Genomic DNA, 22,683 nt, shown 5'->3' with positions numbered 1-22,683 from the left:
AAGGACTGCTTTTCTTTTTTTTTTTGGAAAGATTCCCCGGGAAAAAGGGCGGTGACTGAACGATCTGCCCGTAAAATTTATATTATATTTATTTGTAACAATTAATTTTGTAGAATCTAGTGCAGAACGTAGACTCCTCGTTGGCTTATACGTTTCTAAAATTCAGTAATATACAATGGTGCTTGATCATTAAGGACTTATAGCACAATACGCTAGTTTGAATTCGATTCTCACTTTAACTGGTACCAATGCAGCTCATACAAAGTGGCAATGAGTAGGATGTTATCTTCTTTCTTAAAATCAATTTAGCAGCCGCATTCTGGATACTTTGAAGGCGTGATATTTATCGTTGCTTATCTCGAGATTAACGAATTACAGTAATCTATTTTAGATAGTATGAAAGATGTTATAGTTTGCATGTTACTTCTTTGTTAGGAAAAGGTCTAACTGAAGCAATTCTTTTTAATCCTATTGTCAAACTTCTACATAGAGAATCAAACTGTGCCTGCTAGTCATATGTTGATCTAGCATTACCCCGAGTTTTTTTCACACACGTTGAGAGGTTAATTGTGCCACCATTTATATTTAGAGTAAACTTCAGAAAATCATCTTTCAAACACTTTTTCTACCACACACCATCACCTCTGTCTTTTCATTATTCAGCTTTAACTTGTTAATTTCCATCCAGCATTTAACATCTCTAATACAGTCTTCAACACGGGTATCAATGATGGGATATTACTAGGGATATCGCTTACATAGATTGGTGTCATCACATTAGAAATGATACATTAATTTATTTTTAACAAAAATATCCGAAAGAGGTGAGTATAAAGAGTAAAAATAACAGGACCAAGGACAGACCCCTGCGGAAGCGCCGTATTTAGAGGAAATGTTTCTGATACTGCGCCATCGATCAGAACCGACTGAGATCTTGATGTTAGGTATGATTTAAACCAAACTAAGCGCAAGTGTCTCTTATTCCAAAAGTAATTTCTAATCGTTTAATAAGTATTCGTGATCAAATGGTGTCAAATGCAGCCGAAAAGGTCCAACCAAGTCAATAAACAGACATGATTTTTGTCAATACTATTAAGAATATACAGTGCATACTTTTAAAAGGGCAGTTTCAGTGCTATGATGTGATTTATAGGCAGATTTGGAAATTTTCACTTAAATTATTAGATGGATATGATACAAAAGTCTTTTTAACACAATGCGTTCAAGCACTTTGGAATAGATATGGAAGGTTGGAGACAGGTCTGTAATTTTTCAGTTCGTTTACATTTAGATCGGACTTCTTTAATAGTGTTTAACAATGGCACGTTTAAACGAGTCGGGGACACTACTGAGACCAAGAAATTATTTATAAGTTCAGTTATTGTTGGTAACAGTTCTTCAATACAAGCCTTAAGAAACTAGTTGGGATGGGGTCTACTAAGTCACAATATTTGATGGTATCTAAAATGGCCTGACTTCACTTCATCCTCAGTGGCTGATCGAAAAACATGTAGTGGCGTTCCATGGAATGGTCCAAAGCTCGGTGACGATGATGATGATGTATTGTCTAAGTTTTCCCTAATGGATTTTATTGCCGTGGAAATAGTTGGCAAAATTTGAGCTAGTTCGGTGTTATTTCTAGACGCTGGAAGGGGTTGTGGATTCTTACTGCCAAGAAGGTCGTTTGCGGGGAAAACAGTTCTTTGCAAGATGTAATGCTTTGAAATTTTTCGTTTTGTAGGGGCCTTTTTTGCGCATGTGATGGCGTTATAAGAGCCGACTTAGCTGCTTTGTATATATCCTTAAATACTGTTAGGCCACCTTTCGCATTTCCTTCAGCTGTCTCTTTTTTCTCTTTAATTCCTTTATCTCGGAATTGAACCATCGCGAGTGTGGTCGATTCGATACGACCGACTTGTGGCGGTGCCTCACGGTCAATAATAGATCGCAATACTTTGTTGAAGTCGTTTTATATTTTTAACCTTCATTTATGACGTCACGAATGCTATCTTGTAAACCACTGATATCAATTTGTCTATAATTCCTTGTTGTTATGTTTTCGTTTTCGGGAGATCAACTTTCTTTAATGCGATATCCACAAATAAACTTTGTGATCGGATATCGCTAGGTCAACACTTCGGTCTTTCTTATTCTATTACTTGACACAGGGGAGATGACCCAATCAATTATGTTGCCGGCCTGGTGTGTTGTTCGGTGATTGTGTGGTGTAAATCATTATATAAATATATATAATATATATATTTATATATATATATATATATATATATATCCCTCTCACTCCTCTCTCTCTCTCTCTCTCTCTCTCTCTCTCTCTCTCTCTCTCCTCTCTCTCTTCTCTCTCTTCTGTCTGTAAATAGCTCCTTCTTTTTGCTAAATTGTTTTTGTTTTATTATTTTTTTCTAGTTCAGATATATATTTCAACAGTCCTGCTTCTGTTTAATCATTCTCTTTTGATTAAGGTTTTAAAACAAATAAAGACTGTTTGATTAATTTCATTGTGTTAGTTTGTTTGACCGATGACTTTCCGTGAGGTGCTATTATTAACTCACTCAACCCTAACACGACTATACCGTAGTTTACCAGGTTACTTTTACCCCAGCCTATTCATTACATTTCTATGAGACAAATTATAGGGTAGTATCAAAGCTAATGTTTTTTAGTTTTTACACGTTAATGATAGTTGAATAAAACATCTATTGTACAAGCTAATCTTAAATACATGTTTTCCAATTTTGAAATTTAGCAAAAAGCTCTTGGATCGATGTGAGTTTAAAACACTACTACTTTACCATTAGCCGTAGTCGAAATAAACACATAGTTAATATTTGACCAGAAAACTCGTCCTTCTTATTATATCGATCGATTAAAATTACCCTCATCTTTTAAAAACAAAACAAAACAAAAACAAAATGTGGTCTAGTCGTATGACCCGCTTTCGAATCGGAAGGTCCTGGGTTCGAGAACCTCGCGCCGGCGCATAGTTGGAGTCCTTGGAAAAGGATCTTTACTCACATTCTATCACCGTACTCAGGGGGTAAATGAGTACCTATCCGTTAACAGCGTTGACTTGTCCGAAAAAAAAGTGTAATAACGCCTCCTAACAGGCGGCATGTCCCGTCCAACATGTTAAATGTTATGTAGACCAGGTACCCCTTGTTAAAGCGCTTTGAGACATTTAGTGGATATTGCGCTATTAAAAACTTAAAAAAAACTAGGAGTCGTGAAATTACTGGGTTGAGAGCATTTTTTTGTTGTTGTTGTTTTGTTGACAAGGTGAGGTTCGTTTAATCGAACGATGTTTGAGGGACAAGTTCTCTGGCCAAAAATTTAAATACTTGTTTTTCCATTGTACCCAAATATATTTAAGTACTATAATTACAGACTAATAATGGGTGCAGCGAATTATATTATTATTTTGTCACCTTTCTTTGGCGACTCTATGATGAACCTTTATAGTCTGGTTAACACAGTTTAATGAACTCATACAACAATAACAAAGACCCGAGTAACGTCAACTTCGTTCTATCTATATAATTTGAAGGTTACGCATGCTATCAATACGCTTAAACAGTCGTAACGTCACTTCCCTCGTAATGGCGCATGGCAACTTAGTAAACTATCGGAACAATGGCGGACGCCCTTATGCAATATTTCTTGAGGAGCATAAAAGCGTATCCAGAGGAGAAAAAACATCACAAAATTGATCATGTTTTGACTTTTACACATTCTGATCACAAGACATATGAGAAGTTCTAGCCCAACATGAAGAATAAATTGTACCGATTTTCTTTGTTTAGAAACCACGATGGCCGCGTTGTTGGGCTACGTGACATCAACTATAGAAACCAATTACATAATACAGGATTTGGTCATGGTTACAACCGCCGAGGTCCCACATTTGATATTCGTGAAAAGGCACTCTTACTTCAACATTGTTGTCATGAAGAATATGATTTGATAACAGTAATATTTGTTAGATGCGAATGTCGTAAAATTTAGTGACTTTCTATTGCCTTTTTAACCCTCTCCTTACCAACCATAGAAAAATCGTCACTTCGTTACGATGTAACCGACAATTTTCTTAATCCGATTTCTCTTGTACATCACGAAATTTAAAGAAATTCTTTGATTACAGCTATAAACCACTAACCACTGTGTTTGTAGAGCTCACTTGTTACTTTTATTTGAGTAAGAAATGTACATTTTTGTGCTGGGATGGGTATGAATTTTCGGGGGGAATTCTAAAAATAGATGGTAAGGAGAGAGTTAACACATCAACGAAAATGAAGCCGGGTAAAATTCTGTGACCCTGATATAATTTACTAAGACAAATACAGAAGGGAGAAAATAAATTTGCTAATTCTTTCGACGTTCAGCAAACTAGATAACGGGCACGATGTGTGGCTTAGATAATCCAGCGTAATTAACCAGTAGATTTTTGACCAATCAAAAAAATGATATTTGTGACACACCCTCACACGTGCTCGGACAAACATAGTTGGTTGTTTTATAAACAGTAAGTGAATGAAATCGACCAATCTTGATCATTGTTATTGTTTTCATACCGCCAAATGGGTGACTAGTTATCACACGATTTTCTTGATCACATTATAAACGTTTAGGTTTACACATAATTTTCTGTGTGGTTCTATTGATCAAGCGGTATTGAACAGTGGGTATTTTACTTAAGCACAAACCATCGATAGTAAAACATGTGTAGTTTGCTGTGTCTACCAATCACTGCCATTGTTTACATTATGACGATTGTCCGAGAGGCGTGGTTATCTACCTGTCTATTTTTACCGAATATGTTGTGTTGGTTTGAGAGAAGTTTTATTGCCATGACAGCAATGCGGTTATGACGATTTGGGTAAACATCGGAATCGTAAAGATCACATACAGATTACAACCAGCTGGGATTGCTTTTCCAGCACAATTTAGCCCTAATTCTTCTAAAACACAATTCTGTTTTGTTTTTTTTTCATTCCCGCCTTGTTATGTATAATATTTATATCGATCGACAGAAAAAAAAAAAGAGACACGGGAAAATCTGGCATAACAGACAAGACCAGAAAAATATTATGAGAAGAAGAAGAAAAAAAACGGGATATTATTGTGTGTGTGTGGGGGGGGTGGGGGGGGGGGGGGGGGGGGGGGGGGGGGGGTTGGGGTAGACATTTCAGAATAGAATTTTTTTTTAATGTGTGTGTCTTTTTTCAAATCATTGAAGCATTAATTATTTCCAGATTATCTCCTTAATTAGATTGAAATTTCCTTTTAATGGGAGAGTGTACAAAAGCTACTATATAATTATAATTATTATTTTTGTAGTTTTTTAAGCAAATGTGCCTTATAATACAAGATTTAAAACCAATAACCATTAATCCATGTTGAAGACTTCAGTGGAGCTGTTTTTTCCTTCTCAACATATTTTTAAAAAGAATACTCGAAAAGATAAATAAGTTACTTAATTCATTAATAATTAAAACGGTTAATTAATTTATTAATCAATTGCTTAAATATATATGTCTTTATATATATATATAATATACATTAGTGCCGCGCTGAAGACCGGTCTGGACCGCGGTCCGACGGTCTTTTAGCTGTGAACCGAAGACCGTCCCAGAGGGGAAGACGGCGGCGGTCCTCACTTCTTATCACCTTTCAACTAGTGCGGGGCGGTCCTTGCAAGGACCACGGTCCTACGGTCTCGCGCCATAGCCTACTACTTCCCCAGCGATTCGTTGCTTCGGTTGCCTATCTTCCACCAATCACCACCCATCCCACTTAATTAATCGCACCCACCCCCCTTTGCCATACACTAAACGACACAGACGACCATACAGGCAGACGACCACCAACCTCCACTCCGCAAACCGCCCTTTCGTGTGTGAGATGGGGGGAACAGGAGGCGCACGCCTTGGACGATTCCATTATACGGGGTAAATTTCTAAATTTACTACACCATAATGATCGCAATGACAATGATCTATGGTGAAGGCATGATCCCTCTTCTCTAATGGGTTATTGTTTGAAATGTATGTGACTACAAAAGATGTGTGTGTTTGTGTGCGTGTGTGTGTGTGTGTGTGTGTGTGTGTGTGTGTGTCGAACCTAGCAAGTAGCAAATCCGATTTTTTGTTTTTCTTTTGTCCATCTCTTGTCACCACTCCTTTCTATCGCAGTGTTGTCATTTAAAATAATACAATAATATTAAAATTTCGTTTGGTGTTTTTACTAATCAAATAATATGATTTTCATTAGTTTCTTCCTTCCAAAAAACCCAGTTATAACGTCTGAATTTTAAAAAAGTCCAATAGAATATTTGGGGACCCCGATAGCTCAGTTGATAGAGCACTCTCTTTATACGCAAAGGGCCAGAGATCGATCCCGGGTGCAGTCGATTTTTTTCTGAATCCCTGTCTACTCAGCAATGAATGGGTAGCTGAGTTTGTTAGATCTGGCGAAAAGTCACCATCGACCCTCTTATCACCTCATCCACCCCCTCTTATTATAACTTCACGTCTCTCTCTTACTCTTCAATGCTCGCTGCCCTCTAATTGTGTGTGTGTGGTGGGGGGGGGGGGGGGGGGGGGGGGTAGGAGTTGCGTGTGTGTATCAACGCCACGAACAACTCGATCAACGCCTTGGGCGATGCCATTATCTCCGTTAATGGGGATAAATTTCAAATTTTATTAAATTATCGAAGTAACAATGAAGTACGGTGAGCAAATAAAGAAGGCATCACCCCTCTTCTCTAATTAGGTTACAATTTGAAATGAGTGTGACTACTCCGTGTGTTTTACTCCTGTAGGCCACGGTTTTCATCGTGTTGTAGCGGTCTTTAACGGTTCAAGAATGAACGATCCCACGCTCTAAAAGGTCAAACCGGTTCGAATTTCCAACAGTCTCTCAGGAATGTTCAATGTCGAAAAGGACCGGTCCTAGGACCGGTCCTTGCGGTCTTCATTTCCCAAGGACCGTAGGACCGTGGTCCTTAAGCTTGCCAAGGACCGCCCCGCACTAAATACATATATATATATATATATATATATATATATATATATATATATATATATATATATATATTATATATATATATTATATATGTGTGTGTGTATGTGTGTGTGTTTGTTTTTTTGTGTGTAATAAATAAATGAACACATAAATAAATAAAGAGAATAGATATTGAAGAAATGTGTAAGTACTGAACGAATAATCAACTACATAAATAGATAAATAAATGTGAAAGACGAGGAACACCATTTCGTCATTACTTCACAAGACTTGACATACTATTTGACATTTTCGTATTAAAGTCAACAAGAAACAGTCGCTTGCCTTATAATGCAACTAAATCCTATAATTATTGCTTGCTGTGTTGTAAACCTCTCAAAATGCAGTCACACCATGGTACAAGCATAGATTACGCTATACTATATCTATATCTATATAATAACATTTTGCAAAATGCAACATAAGACGTCAATCAGCCTAAAACGAATTTAAGTGTCAACGAGATGTGGATATAATATATAATTTATTCATACATATTATTATATTAACAATTACTGATGATAGCACCAATGTTCACAGGGCTTGTGACCCGGCTGTAGTTAATGTCAAATGCTAAAAGTCACCCTTACTGATTCAGTGGAAGGTCACCAAGAACATGTTATATTCCCTCCTCCCCCCCCCCCCCCCCCCCACACACACACACACAACCCCCTTCCCACCACACACAGCCACACTGTTTGTTGCGCCATATGCAAACATTGCACATTGTGTTTCTAACGGGCGACACCAGAACAAGAAAACCAGTGACGTAAACAACAACCTCAACAACAACAACAACAACAACGACGACGACGACGACGGTGACGACCACTACCACTACCACTACTACTACTACTACTACTACTACTACTACTACTACTACTACTACTACTACTACTACTACTATACTACTACTACTACTACTACTACTACTACTACTACTACTACTACTACTACTACTACTACTACTACTACTACTACTACTACTACTACTACTACTACTACTACTACTACTACTACTACTACTAATACTACTACTACTACTACTACTCTACTACCACCACCACCACTACCACTAATACTACTACTACCACCACCACCACTACCACTACTACTACTACTACTACTACTACTACTACTACTACTACTACTACTACCACCATTACTACCACTACTACTACTACTACTACTACTACTACTACTACCACTACTACTACTACTACTACTACTACTACTACTACTACTACTACTACTACAACTACTACAACTACAACAAATATGTCGAATTACTTATCTTCTAAATATTTTTGAAATACTTACGTAGATTTTCAGGTACCTCTGGACAGCGTTTACCAGTAGTCTTCCCCACATAAGTAGTTCGAGTAATGTTGAGTATATAATCCGGTTTGGGTATATCTTCCTCCTCATGGTTGTGAGAATATTCCTCTTTCGAATTAAGACTGTCTATAATTGTATTAGTCAAATCGTAGGATTCCATTGGATCGAAGTCCTTAAAATGTCGCACGGACTTCAAACCGTGGTGGTCCTTATCAAACCGCTTATACTCGACTTCAGAAGGAGCACCAATTGAGAGAACTCTATCGTTGAGAACCGTTCCAGTCCCATTCGGTAAAGATCGCCCTAGAGGCCCCGTTTCGTTATAAGCAAACGCTCTATGTGAAGTTGCATTTGCATCGAAGTCACTATGTAAAAATCTGTCTTCAGATTGATTTATCATGTTTTTGAAACGGAGAGCGAAGGTTTCGCTCCGATATTTATTGGACGAGACCTCTGGCGACAGGGCGTTTTGTCTTACAAGAGCAGTCAAAGACTTTTCCATTTTCTTAAGCTCTGCCTGAGCCAACGCCCGTGCTCGGGCCCTGGCGGGTAGGTTAACTCGTCCATCAACGGCGCTAAAAGGTGGATGGTGGAAAGGGGTCTTTTTCAGTGTCTTTTGCCCCTTAGCTGCATGGTGTTCGTGGTGTACTGTTCCTGCAGTCGGCGATTCACTGAGAGTACGCCGAGCAACATTGTCTAACTGCACATTCTTTACTTTTCGATTGTTCGGCGCATTTCTCAACTTGTCACGGTCGCCATAATACGCCACATATGCCACAGCTCTCGTGTGACTAAAGAGCAGTATGTGGAAGATGGTGACAAAGACGATCAGGAAAAAGCCGATGAAAATGCATATTTCTTTCGATGTTCGCCGTTTTTTCTGCTTCATCTTCTACAGTCATTAGCAGAATGTGGAAAAATGAACATAATCCTTAATCAGAAGGCACTAACTACGAAGTTATTATAATTCCCTACACTTAGTGTTGTCGTCATCTTATACTTTATATCATTTAGTCTATAATACCCCTTTGACTGCTACCATTTGTACTAAAACCTGAGAAAACACAATTGATTGATTATTTTCACAAAAATTGGGTTATTTATTATTGTGACTCACACAAGGAATAGTTCACAGGATAAGTTTTTTTTTTTTAAATAAGAAAGAAAAAGAAGCTAAAGAGGGAAACCATTCTATTAATCCACCGAAAAATAATGATTTAGTTATAATATTTGATCATGTGAAGTTTTGTGAAGGATTCAAAACATAGATAAAGAGCTATTTGTTCGTGGTGATAATATAATTATGATTCTCGGCCGCACTGCTACTGTATATGACGACGCAATCTTTTTTGTTATTTGTTTGTTTGTTTGTTTGTTTTAAACAAAATAACAAAATATTTAGAATGCAATTACAATCACAATAGAAGCGCATGGCGACAAGATAAACAAACGTTTAGTAATATATAAATTAATGGAGACCTAAGAATATAATAAAAACTGTAAGTAGTGGCATTTCTAGACTTAATCATAAATCAGGAAACATTTGTCCTTCAAAACAGAAAAGACACGATTTTTTACACGATCGCCCCAGTGAGTCAGTTGAATGAGTTTAGACAAATAAATAGGCAACATTTTAAAAACTAACCAAATAATTTTAAATTTATACTTAACCCTCTGCTTACCAAGCCATTTCCAGAATTTCCCCGAAAACTTCACACCCACCCAACATAAAAACAGAAATTTCTTACTCAAACAGAAAAGCAACAAGCACGTTCTATTCATAATATTGTTCGACAATAAGAGCTCTATTACAGAATGTCAAGTTTTTATAGCTATAGCAAAAAGAAATGAAATCTGGATGAGAAAAGTGACGTTGCATCGTAACATATGTGACGATTTTCCAATAGGTGGTAAGGAGAGGGTTAAGTTGTTAATTGGCTGAGCGTGACTTCTTGGAAAAGAAGATATGTATATTTTTATGGTATTGTTTGGAATGTGAGAATTCTCCCTTAACGTACAGTATGGAAATGTATGGGCTATGGGCAATGGGCTAGGCGCACAGAATTGCAGGTCTGGTCAAGTTGTTAATTGGCTGAGCGTGACTTCTTGGAAAAGAAGATATGTATATTTTTATGGTATTGTTTGGAATGTGAGAATTCTCCCGTAAAGTACAATATGGCAATGTATGGTCTATGGGTAATGGGCTAGACGCACATAATTGCAGGTCTGGTCAAGTTGTTAATTGGCTGAGCGTGACTTCTTGGAAAAGAAGATATGTATATTTTTATGGTATTGTTTGGAATGTGACAATTCTCCATTAACGTACAGTATGACAATGTATGGGCTATGGGAAATGGCCTAGGCGCACAGAATTGCAGGTCTGGTTTTTGATTTAATTTTGTTGTTAAGGACAGTACTTGTCGTTGGTTTTTAGAATAGAATAGAATAGAATAGATGGTATCGACGTCGCTTGATTAGGCCACTGCCCTGTCGCCTTCTTTCCAGTCACTGAATGTCTTGTTCACAACTGATCTAATGCATTTCCCTACCTGATCTTGTGATCATGGGCTAGCCTACACTACACTTTCTCTACTGATCTTTTGATTATAGTTATTTTGGGTGGGAGGCACTTTTATACTATGCATATAACTTTCCATCACAGCATCTAATCTATTCTTGAAAGCATTGACATTCGGCGCTTCAACTACATAATTTGCTGGCAATGATTTCCAATGTTCAATAACTCTCTGTTTTAAAAAGTTCTGTCGAAGGGTAGTTTCAACTCTGGGTTTCAGAAGTTTATATGAGTGGCCCCTGGTGACTTATTTTTTGTCTACTGTGAGCAGCCTATCCTGAGTCGCGTACAAGCAATGTGTGAACTTATAGATAGAATGCGCTTGGCCAAGGAGTTCACAACATTGCCATCCGGAAGTATAACGGACCAACACACAAAACTGTGTGTAACCATGAACTTTTATAGTCTGGTTAATACAGTTTAGTGAGAACAACTCACAAACGCGGATGGCAAAAACAATAACAAAGGCCTGAGTGACGTCATCTGCATACTATCTATAGATAGAATGTGCTTGGCCAAGGAGTTCACAACATTGCCATCCGGAAGTATAACGGACCAACACACACACTCTGTGTAACCATGAACTTTTATAGTCTGGTTAATACAGTTTAGTGAGAACAACTCACAAACGCGGATGGCAAAATCAATAACAAATGCCTGAGTGACGTCATCTGCATACTATCTATAGGTTTATATGATTATTTTCCTTATAACAAAGGGCCCTTAACAATTAGGGTTATCATACCTGCAAGTAAATAAATTTCGGAAAGGCTGCCTCTATTCTCAACCCCGATTACCGAAAAAAACGTCGCTGGCTTTTTGCGATTTGGATTTGATTGATTTTTTTTTAATTGTGCAACTTGTGACAAGAAACTTAACAAATTACTGCATTACAACCTTTGGATTAAACATACAACAATTGTGGACTACTATTATGAAGACTAGCATCCTAGAATAGGGGGGTGAGAATAGTCACTTCGTTTCGGAAATGAAACAAACCAGACTAGAGGCAGATGTTATGAATAGACTACAAACATTCTTCCATAATGAATGTATTCAAATTATCGTGAACATATTATTTTAAAACAAAATTAAAGCAAATACAATTACTGTGACCAGAATGAAACTTGAAGCTCGAAAATTGGGTTGCACCATAAAGCATCACACCCTATTCAACGTAATCGCGTTTCACCGTAGCCATCGTTATGTTTTAGCCTGATAGGCCTACTGAAATCCAAAAGGACTGGTAGTTTGACGTCATTATAATTTGGTTTTTGCACCGCCTAGTGAGTTGTCGTTAGTAGAGCTCATGGAAACAAGTTATTTCATTGGTTGAACTATTGTATACAACTCACGATTTGTTTTCTTTTGTGGCAAAAGACTGACATTTTGACGTCATTTTTTGGTCAGTATCAGGCCATAACTTTACGAAGGCCACGGTTTCACTAACCGGCCAAGCCCAATGCCCAATCAATGGCTCACTTGATTACCTATTTCAATTTCACTATCAAACAATCTACGTCAACAAAATGCATCAGAACAATGCATAGACCGTTAAATTAACAACACGCTCTTGGAGGAGAGGAAAAACAGATGGATATCTATTTAAACACCTTCCACACGAAACGACACACACAAAATCATGCGTGTAATATGAAAACGAAAACAATAGATGATAACGCCATTGTTGTTTACAAACGTTTTGATAGGCAAATGTCACCGGAAGAAGTGTGCGCACAGTTTTTTACGGTGACAGAAACAAAGCAGTATTTTCGCATCCCCCCCCTCTCTCTCTCTCTCTCTCTCTCTCTCTCTCTCTCTCTCTCCTCTCTCTCTCTCTCTCTCTCTCTTCTTTCTTTCTTCTCTCTCTCTCTCTCACTCTTCTCTCTCTTCTCTCCTCTCTCCTCCTCTCACTCTCTTCTCACTCACTCTCTCTCTCTCTCTCTCTCTCTCTCTCTCTTTCTTCTTTCTTCTCTCTCTCTCTCTCTCCTTCTCTCTCACTCTCTCTCTCTCCTATTTCTCTCTCTCTCTTTCTTCTTTCTTTCTTCTTTTTTCTTTTTCTCTCTCTCTCTCTCTCTCTCTCTCTCTCTCTCTCTCTCTTTCTTTCTTTCTTCCTCTCTCTCTCACTCTCTTTTCTCTCTCTTCCTCTCTCCCCCTATCTCTCCTTCTCTCACTCACTCTATCTCTATTTTTCTCTCTCTCTCTCTCTCTCTCTCTCTCTCTCTCTCTCTCTCTCTCTCTCCCTTTATCTCTCATACACTCACGGACACACAAACACACACACACACACACACACACACAAACACACAGTAAGAAGCTCACAACGTAGGCATCCAGAAGTATTATAACGGACCAACACACAAAACTATGTGTAACCTTGAACGTTTGTAGTCAAACCTGAGTGACGTCAACTTCATACTATCTATAGATAGTTCGAAGTTGACGTCACTCAGGTCTTTGTTATTGCTTTTTGCCATCCGCGTTTATGAGTAATTCTCACTAAACTGTATTATACAGACTATAAACGTTCATGGTTACACACCGTTTTGCGTGTTGGCCCGTTATACTTCCGGATGGCAATGTTGTGAACTTCTTAGCCAAGCGCATACTATCTATATTGGTAAGCTCCCTATCAACGGCTTTAAAAAATAAAACAAAAACAAGTAATGCAATTAGAGAAATAGAACATATTACGCAGTGGTGGTGGCGATGGTGATGAATTTGATAACGAACGTAATGATAATGATGATGATGATGATGATGATGGTAGTGGTGGTGGTGATGATGATGATGGTAGTGGTAGTGGTAGTGGCGGTGGTGGTGGTGATGATGATGATGATGATGATGATGATGATGATGACGACGATGATGATGCCGACGACGAAGGTGATGGCGAAGACGATGATGATAATCATGATGATGATGATGATGGTAGTGGCGGTGGTGATGATGATAATGATGATGATGATGATGAAAATAATGATGATGATGATGATGATGATGATGATGATGATGATGATGATGATGATGATGATGATGATGACGATGTTAGTGGTGGTGGTGGTGATGATGATGATGATGACGACGACGATGATGCCGACGACGACGACAATAATAATGATGATGATGACGACGACGATTAATGATTAATATGCCCCCTATCTCAACAAAAAAAAATTTTGGTCGTGAGCGTATTGAAGTGGCTATTAATTATTTTCAAGGTACTCGACGTGATCAAAATTATAAAATTATTATTATTATCATTTCGACACGTTTGTCTCCCCACGATTGTGTTTCCTTTCGACTTGCTTCGTTAATTGGATTGTGATGGCGACAGATTCAGATGTCGCCATTTTTCAAGTGAATCCTTGTCTTGTCACAGTGTTATATTATAATATATGACCCCTCGCCCCAAAACGGTATTATGTCGGATTGATTAAGATGCTGAAAATTGAATTTATTGCCAGAAATATCCGACTCGCAATGAGTTTGTATGTTGATTGAATAGAATGAATTTCGTATCTTAGAATGCTGAATTGCAATAATTCAAATTTTCGACCAGTTCAGCTTCAATTCAGCTTTTTATTCAGCATCTGGTTCATCCCGACATAATACCGTTTTGGGACGATGGGTCACCATTTGTCTTAACTCTCTCCTTACCAGTCATTTTCAGGATTTTGCCCAAAACTTCACACCCAACTAACACAAAAAAATATTTTTATCACTCAAACACAATAGCAGTGAAGTTCTTGCGATGAATAATTTCTTTATCAAAAACATGCTATATAACACACTTTTCAATTTTTTAAAATTTGTATGATTTACAAAATACATTTAAACAAGAAAAAAGTTGGTTGTATCGTAACAAATGTGAGGATTTTCCTATGCGTGGTAAGGTGAAGGTTAAGATTACTACCATCCTAAGAATACAACGATCATCCATTATGACTATAACTTGACACGATTTACCGTTTTCCGTCTCTACTTATCACGGTTATTTTTACCGTGTCACTTTGGTGATTATTATTATACCTATAATTTGTTACATTACGCCCTTTACCTTTTATGGTACAGTCAAGTAAGTAAAGGGGAAGTTCCTGTTATCCCATTTAAAAAGTCAATTGGTTCTGTGCTGTTTCTGGAATAGTCCATACATGTTCTATTGCACAAACGCACGCACACACACACACATACACACACACCCACCCACACCCACACACACGTATATATATATATAAACATTTCAAGTATAATTATTATTGTCTAACTATTAAGTAGTTAACCAATAATAATTATACTTGAAATGTTTATAAATAGCTCCTTTTATCAAAAAAGATGAGCACTATTATTCCATGGTATTTGCTTTTATAATGTATATATAATATATATATATATATATATATATATATATATATATATATATATATATATATATTGAATCGTGTTGAATACAAATATGGTACAAATAGTGCTCGACATGTAACAATGGACCGAATTATTATTGTAATATAATTTACCACGATGTTGGAGTCAGTCTATTTCGCTGTTTCAGACCTTGTAACGTGTAACACACAGACCTGACGATGGCTGGAAGGCCTGAAACATCGATGTAGACTGACTCTAACATCGTAGTAAATACTACACTAATAATTCGCTCCATTGCTACATGTCGAGCAGTATTTGTACAATATTTGTATCCAACACGATTCAATATGTATATATAGCTGTTAACGGCCATGTGTTAAATTTACACAGTGATAGAATGTGAGTCAAGAACCTTTTCCAAGCACTCAGTATTGCGCCGCTCAGAGAGGGACTAGAACCCTGGAACTTCCGATTCGAAGGCAAGAGTCTCATTCCACTGGACCACAAAACCCCACAACTAATTCAGAAACAACAAATTCTATTCCCTTTCAAAATATCTTGTCATTAAATTCGTGATGATAAAACTATGCCCGTCTGATTAAGATAATGGTTTTCTACAAAATTAAATTTCTATCGTTGAGCAAAATCTAATCAGTTTTGTCAACTAATGAAATCAGAAATTCTTTTGTTTTTTCCTTTTATTCTTCTAATTTTTAAAATCTAAATTATAGTGACGAAATGAAGTTTGTTTTAAATGAGAAGGAAGTAATTTCACGATAAGAGTACTACATTGTGTGTGTGTGTGTGTGTGTGTGTGTGTGTGTGTGTGTGTGTGTGTGGGTGAGTGGGTGGGTGGGTGTGGGTGTGTGTTTGTGTGTATTTGCGTTTGTGTTTTTTTTAATGAGCTTTATATAGCGCAATATCTACTAAATGTGCTCAAAGCGCTTTACAAGGGGTCCCTGGTCAACAGCAACATTTAACATGTAGGACAGGACATGACGCCTGTTAGGCGATATTACAATTTTTCGGACAAAGACAACGCTGTTAACGGTCATGTATTCATTTTACACCTGAGTACGGTGAGAGAATGTGAGTACAGAGCCTTTTCCAAGGACTCAACTATGCGCCGAGCGCGAGACTCGAACCCAGGACCTTCTGATCCGAAAGGGAGTGTTATACCACTAGACCACATAGCCTCACCGTGTTAAAATGTGTGTTAAACTGTACAGGCACAATTAATTGCGCACGTGTGTTGCACGCTGAATTCTAGTGAAGCCACGTGCACATACAGTAAGTAGTGCGTATCGGAGTGAAGTGTGTCTGTTCACGACAGGGTTGCCAGTTTGGCATTTTAAATGCCAGATTCCAAAAATCTGGCATTTTTGAAAACCGTTTGGCATTAGAAAAATCATTTGGCATTTGGCATTTTCATTTGGCATTTTCTTTTCTTGTATATTATACTTCAAATGACACCTTTTCTTAATTAAGTTTCATAAGAAACACGAAACAGTAAGTTTTCTTAATTGTCAATAATTATTTAACTGTTTACGTATTTACCTTTCATGTTAATGTATTTCTTTTTCATTCTTAAAATCCAACCGTGGTGTAGTGGTTTACCACTCCACTTAGTAGTCAGTAGGTAAAAAAATTACCCAACAGGAAATTTAGTATAATTCAAAAAAAAAAAAGAGAAAAAAGAAAAGAAAACACGCAAGCCACCAGGATATGATAGTAAATTGTCTATCAAAAGTGAGTAGTTTTCTTAGTGGGGGTGGGAGTCAACAGACTTTGGTATTTTTTTTTTTGAGTGATTTGGCATTTTTTGAGTCTTCCTATGGCATTTTGTTGAAAAATAATCTGGCAACCCTGTTTCACGAAAGGAGATCAGACAATACATTTAACTGAGCATTGTCTGGTGGTTTGGTGTAACCTCAGTTCCCTGTGAATTGGTGTTGATTGTTTTTTTTTTTAATGTTTATCCCCTCATGGGTTGAATCAACACAAATGTGCTGGAAATGATTTTTTGTTAATTGATGACACACATCGATGGATTCATATGACACACATACCCAAATCAGTAAAGTGCACCCAGTTCTTTTGAGAGTTAATTTATTTTATGTATTATTTTTTTTTTAATATTTAAAACGGATTTAACAACAGTTTAATTATAGTTTGTTGACTCCCTTCAAGCCCTCATTTTTCATACTTAGGCAACAAGGAATTGATCCAAAAAAAATTTTTCACTCCAAAATACTGTTCCTTTTCATGTTTTGCTTCATTTCACTTTGTGTTTTGATTCAGATGAATACTTTCAAATGTGTAAGATGCCAAGGAGAAGATTGCTGCTATTGCTGAGTCTCAAGGTCAAACTCTCTCGTACTCAGTAGTAGTTCATGTAAAATTCAGTTTAGAATGAAAGAATATAATTCTACCTATATTTTGATTTATAATTCATTAAAATCCATCCACTTTTGACGAAGTTACGTCTTCATAGGCAGTTATTACTTGTGTTGTCATGAACTCGTCACAACTTTTCAATGTAAAATTGGCCGTTTCAGACCCCCAAAAATATTCATTTAAAAATTCATAACTCTTGAACCAATTGAGATATCTCAAAAGTTTAAAAAGCATTGGAATAAGCACAGCAAGCTGCTTCTGTTAATACCAATTTAAAGAAGTTCTATATAATTTGAAATTTTCACTAAACTGCCTAATACTAATATGATCACTGATTTATTTTCTTTTTCCCAAAATATTTTTTTTGGGAAAAGTAAAACAAACAATCAAACGAAAACAACACAAATAAATAAATAAATAAATAAATGAATAAATAAATAAATAAATAAATAATAAAATTTAAAAAAAAAACAAGAAAGAAATTTAAAAAAAAAACAGACGAAAGAAACGATCTAAAGACACTTAGTCTTCTAAATAGATTATTTTAAAGTAATAAAAGTGAAATGAAATCTATTACAGTGAATGTGATATATATATATATATATATATATATATATATATATATATATATATATATTATATATATATATTATATATATATATATATATATATATATATATATATATATATATATATATATATATATATATATATATAATATATATATTATAATCCATATATAATAAATATATTTAAACGACAGTGTGGTAACATAACTTTACGTGGAAAATCATTCACGTGATTTCGAAGTTATACCCTTGTATTGTCCTTGACGTGACGCACATTTGAAATTACTTGGAAAAAAAAAATACCGTTAGAATGAGCGGTGTGTCTCTTTTATGAAACCCGCTGAAACCCGCCGAAACCCGCGCGAAACCCGCCGAAACCCGCCGAAACCCGACAAAACCCGACAAAGTTATGGGAAGTAGGTAGCATTGGGGAGTGAACCTGAGACTCGGGGAAGTGTACACAATTGGGGAGTGAACCTGGGACCGGGTTTCGGCGGGTTTCGTAAAAAAGCAATCAGTGCTTTTTTACGAAACCCGCCGACACCCGCCGAAACTCGACAATATCCGGCAAAGTTATGGGAAGTAGACAACTGTGGGGAGTGAACCTGAGACTATGGTTATCGGCGGGTTTCGGCGGGTTTCGTAAAAAAGACACACCCAAAATGAGAGCATAAATCTTGAATATTATTGATAAAAAGAAATTCTGAGATTTGTTTGTTTGTTATTTTATTTATATATTTTTTTAAAAATCTGTTTTTGTTTCATTAGCTAGTTGTTTTTAAACCTGGTACTTATGCTCGGTAAAACTAAAATAATTCCAGTGTTTGATCAATATAACTCATGAAGTTAAAATCAGTAATAGGAATGAGATTAGCGGAAGAGTAGCGTCCCTTGATTGGACGTCACCGGTGGAGAAGTTATTTGTAAACATACCAACTACAAGCCAAGCGCTCCAAATAAAAAATTTAGTATTCATATTTCTGTACAAAAATGCATACCATAATCAACGTTATGCATTTTTGTACAGAAATATGAATAATAAATTTTGTAATTGGAGCGCTTGGCTTGTATCTAGTTGGTTTGTTTACAAATAACTTCTCCACCGGTGACGTCCAATCGAGGGACCGCTACTCTTCCGCTAATCTCATTCCCTATAAATGACATTTCTTATTTTCTGCACGATTTATTTCCCCCAGTCTGAATACAGTAACTACAGAGAGACATTTATACATATTATGGGGTTAACAACTGAAACGAGCATAGACATATTATTATTTTTTTTTTAAATCTTTACTTATCTTTGTTCATACAATTAACGTGACTAACCGTTTCAAAACGGTCCAGTAATCGCCGCATTCAAGCTCGCCGAATTCCAGTACGTTCTGCAATAAATACGATACGCTATACGAGCAGGGTGACGACCTAATGTATTGATTACCTCCCGCCACGAGAACCGAAATAATTTAGTCACGCACGGATTCTAGCAATAACTTGTTTTGGCTTCTCCCAGGAGAAGTCCCAGGTTTGAGAGTTTGTTTTGTTTTTTGTTTTTTTTTTTTTGCCAAGATGAGGGTCATTTAAATCAATCGATATTTAAATAACGAATTTTCTGGCCATTTTTTTGAACACGAGTTTTTCCACAGTACGGCAATTAAGTGGTTAATAAACAGACATTTAAAAAAATGAAGTTGATTCATATATCAGGTCATTTTAGCTTTTAAAAAAATACTATTTGAACCTTTAGTTCACCCCGACATAACAACACTGTTTTAAGGTTACGTGCCACAACTGTAGTGTGTTTTTCGGGGGGTAGGGGGAGAGTAGAGGGTGGGGGGTGGGGTGGGGTTCAGGGATAAGATTCTACATGTAGAACCTATCACGAATAATGTATTTTGTTTTTAATTGGGGGGCGGGGAGGGGGGGGGGGGCGGGGTATTTACAAAATCGAATTGAAAATTTGGTTACGTCTGAGTGATCGGTAATTCTTTATACAACAAGAGAGTTGTCCTTTGTTGTGGGATAAGCGTAACAAGTTCAAGGGACCTAAAACGACATTGCTGTGTGGCGAAAAGCACATCCATTGTTACTTTTAAAGTAATAAGGACACACCACCAAAGTAACAGCCAACCCTCGCTCAGTCAAAGAAGAGAAAAATACAAGAAGAAAAAAGCAATGAATTTCCCTCGTAAATTGATTTTCAAGAACGGATTGGTTTCAGATAACCCCGACACAGCGTGTTGCTATGGAGATAGCACTGGTACAAGAAATGAATTGTTAAAAAAAAAAAAAAAAAAAAAAAAGAAAGAAAAGAAAAGAAAGAAATAAAGAAAAAAGAAAAAGAGAGAAAAAAAAATACAAGGATATGAAAATCAGTCAAAGTAAGGATAATATTAAACTAGGAGAAAAGAAATGTAAATATAAGAAGAAAAAAAAATTAAAAGAAACCCTAGAATAAAATATAAGATTACACTATGATCTGATTCATAATTTTATTAGAGATCGATTTTTGAGAACTGGACTTAATATATAAAGAAGATAATAAGGGGCAGCGAGGCTCAGCGGTACGGTCTTTGCTTCGTACACAAAAGGTAACGAGTTCGATCACCCGCCGCTGCGTTGTGTGGCCTTGAGCAAGTCACCTAGACCTAGCTCACTTTGCGGCGCTGCACTGCGGCTAACACCTGGATTATTCCAGTCTTCCCTTGGAATTAGACCCTAAAGACAAATTTCCCCTTGGGGATGAATAAAGGGAATTTGATTTCATTTATTTTATATACGAAATGGATATCCTCAAGTGGATATTATCGGATTCAGCGTTAGATTATGCACGTAGTTAGATAAATAATTGAGCTTTTTTTATATAATAATAATAATTGAGCTTTATATAGAGCAATATCCACTAAATGTGCTCAAAGCGCTTTACAATGGGTCCCTGGTCAACAGCAACATTTAACATGTAGGACGGGACATAACGCCTGTTAGGCGATGTTACAGTTTTTCGGACACAGACAACGCCGTTAACGGCCAGGTACTCATTTTAGTCCTGAGTACGGTGAGAGAATGTGAGTAAAGAGCCTTTTCCAAGAACTCAACTATGTGCCGAGCGCGAGGCTCGAACCTGGGACCTTCCGATCCGAAAGCGAGTGTCATACCACTAGACCACCTAGATACATGTATTCAAATTTTGGCCATAAAACTCATCCTTCAAATATCGATTGATTGACCCTCTTCTTACCAGCCAAAGGAAAATCGTCACATTAATTTGTCGTAACGACGCATCCAACAATTTTCTCCTTCTGATTTCATTTTGTTATGGTTATAGCTATAGATAGAATGCGCTTGGCCAAGGAGTTCACAACATTGCCATCCGGAAGTATAACGGACCAACACACAAACTCTGTGTAACCATGAACTTTTATAGTCTGGTTAATACAGTTTAGGGAGAACAACTCACAAACGCGGTTGACAAAAACAATAACAAAGGCCTGAGTGACGTCATCTGCATACTATCTATAAAAACTGTATAGATAGTTCGAAGATGACGTCACTCAGGTCTTTGTTATTATATTTTGCCATCCGCGTTTATGAGTAATGCTCACTGAACTGTATTAACCCGACTATAAACATTCATGGATACACACAGTTTTGTGTGTTGGTCCGTTATACTTCCGGATGGCAATGTTATGAGCTTCTTGGCCAAGCACATACTATCTATACTGTGATGCCGAGCAAATATTTCAGAACAAAATGTAGAATATACTCGTTGTTATTCTGTTTGAAAAATCTATTTTTTGTGTTGGGTGAGTATGTATGTAGTTTCAGGTAAAATTCTGAAAATTGCTAGCAAGGAGAGAGTTAAATTGACCCTTATCTTGGCCAAAAAAAAAAAAAGAAAAATAATTCTTAAACCCGGTACTTTTGCTAAGGCACTTTACACATGTAAACTCGTTCGACTAAGGTATGAATAAGTACCTGACTATAGGCAGTGACAGATAATGTAAGATTTTAAAGAGTTAATACACAAAGGACTCATAACTGTGCGGCTATGTGGTCTAGTGGTATTACACTCGCTTTCGGATCGGAAGGCCCTGGGTTCGAGCCTCGCGCTCGGCGCATAGTTGAGTCCTTGGAAAAGGCTCTTTACTCGCATTCTCTCACCGTACTCAGGTGTAAAATGAGTACCTGGCCGTTAACAGAGTTGTCTTTGTCCGAAAAATTGCATTATCGCCTAACAGGCGTCATGTCCCGTCCTACATGTTAAATGTTGCTGTTTGCCAGGGACCCCATGTAAAGCGCTTTGAGCACATTTAGTGGATATTGCGCTATATAAAGCTCAATTTTTTAAACTATGATAACTGGCG

General features: G+C 37.0%; 1 protein-coding gene across 4 annotated transcripts in view; it reads right to left on the bottom strand.

Annotated features, from left to right (window-relative positions):
* LOC144967150 (beta-1,4-N-acetylgalactosaminyltransferase bre-4-like) overlaps nt 1–22,683 on the bottom strand; it is a 322,329-nt gene that overhangs the window by 140,745 nt on the left and 158,901 nt on the right. For 2 of the 4 annotated variants that reach the window (XM_078904024.1, XM_078904025.1), the window contains exon 2: nt 8,398–9,469. The exons of the other annotated variants lie outside the window; for them this stretch is intronic. In XM_078904024.1, coding sequence (XP_078760150.1) covers nt 8,398–9,304 — 907 coding nt within the window. In that variant the 5' untranslated portion in view covers nt 9,305–9,469. The remainder of the gene's footprint in view (nt 1–8,397; nt 9,470–22,683) is intronic. 4 annotated transcript variants of the gene reach the window in all.

This window comes from Berghia stephanieae, chromosome 3 (genome assembly GCF_034508935.2).
Source record: "Berghia stephanieae isolate SIO BIC M18660-M18661 chromosome 3, UCSD_Bste_1.3, whole genome shotgun sequence".
In the NCBI taxonomy this organism is placed as follows: domain Eukaryota; kingdom Metazoa; phylum Mollusca; class Gastropoda; order Nudibranchia; family Aeolidiidae; genus Berghia; species Berghia stephanieae.
Note: the sequence above shows the minus strand (reverse complement) of the source record. Positions and strands in the feature narration are given on the sequence as shown.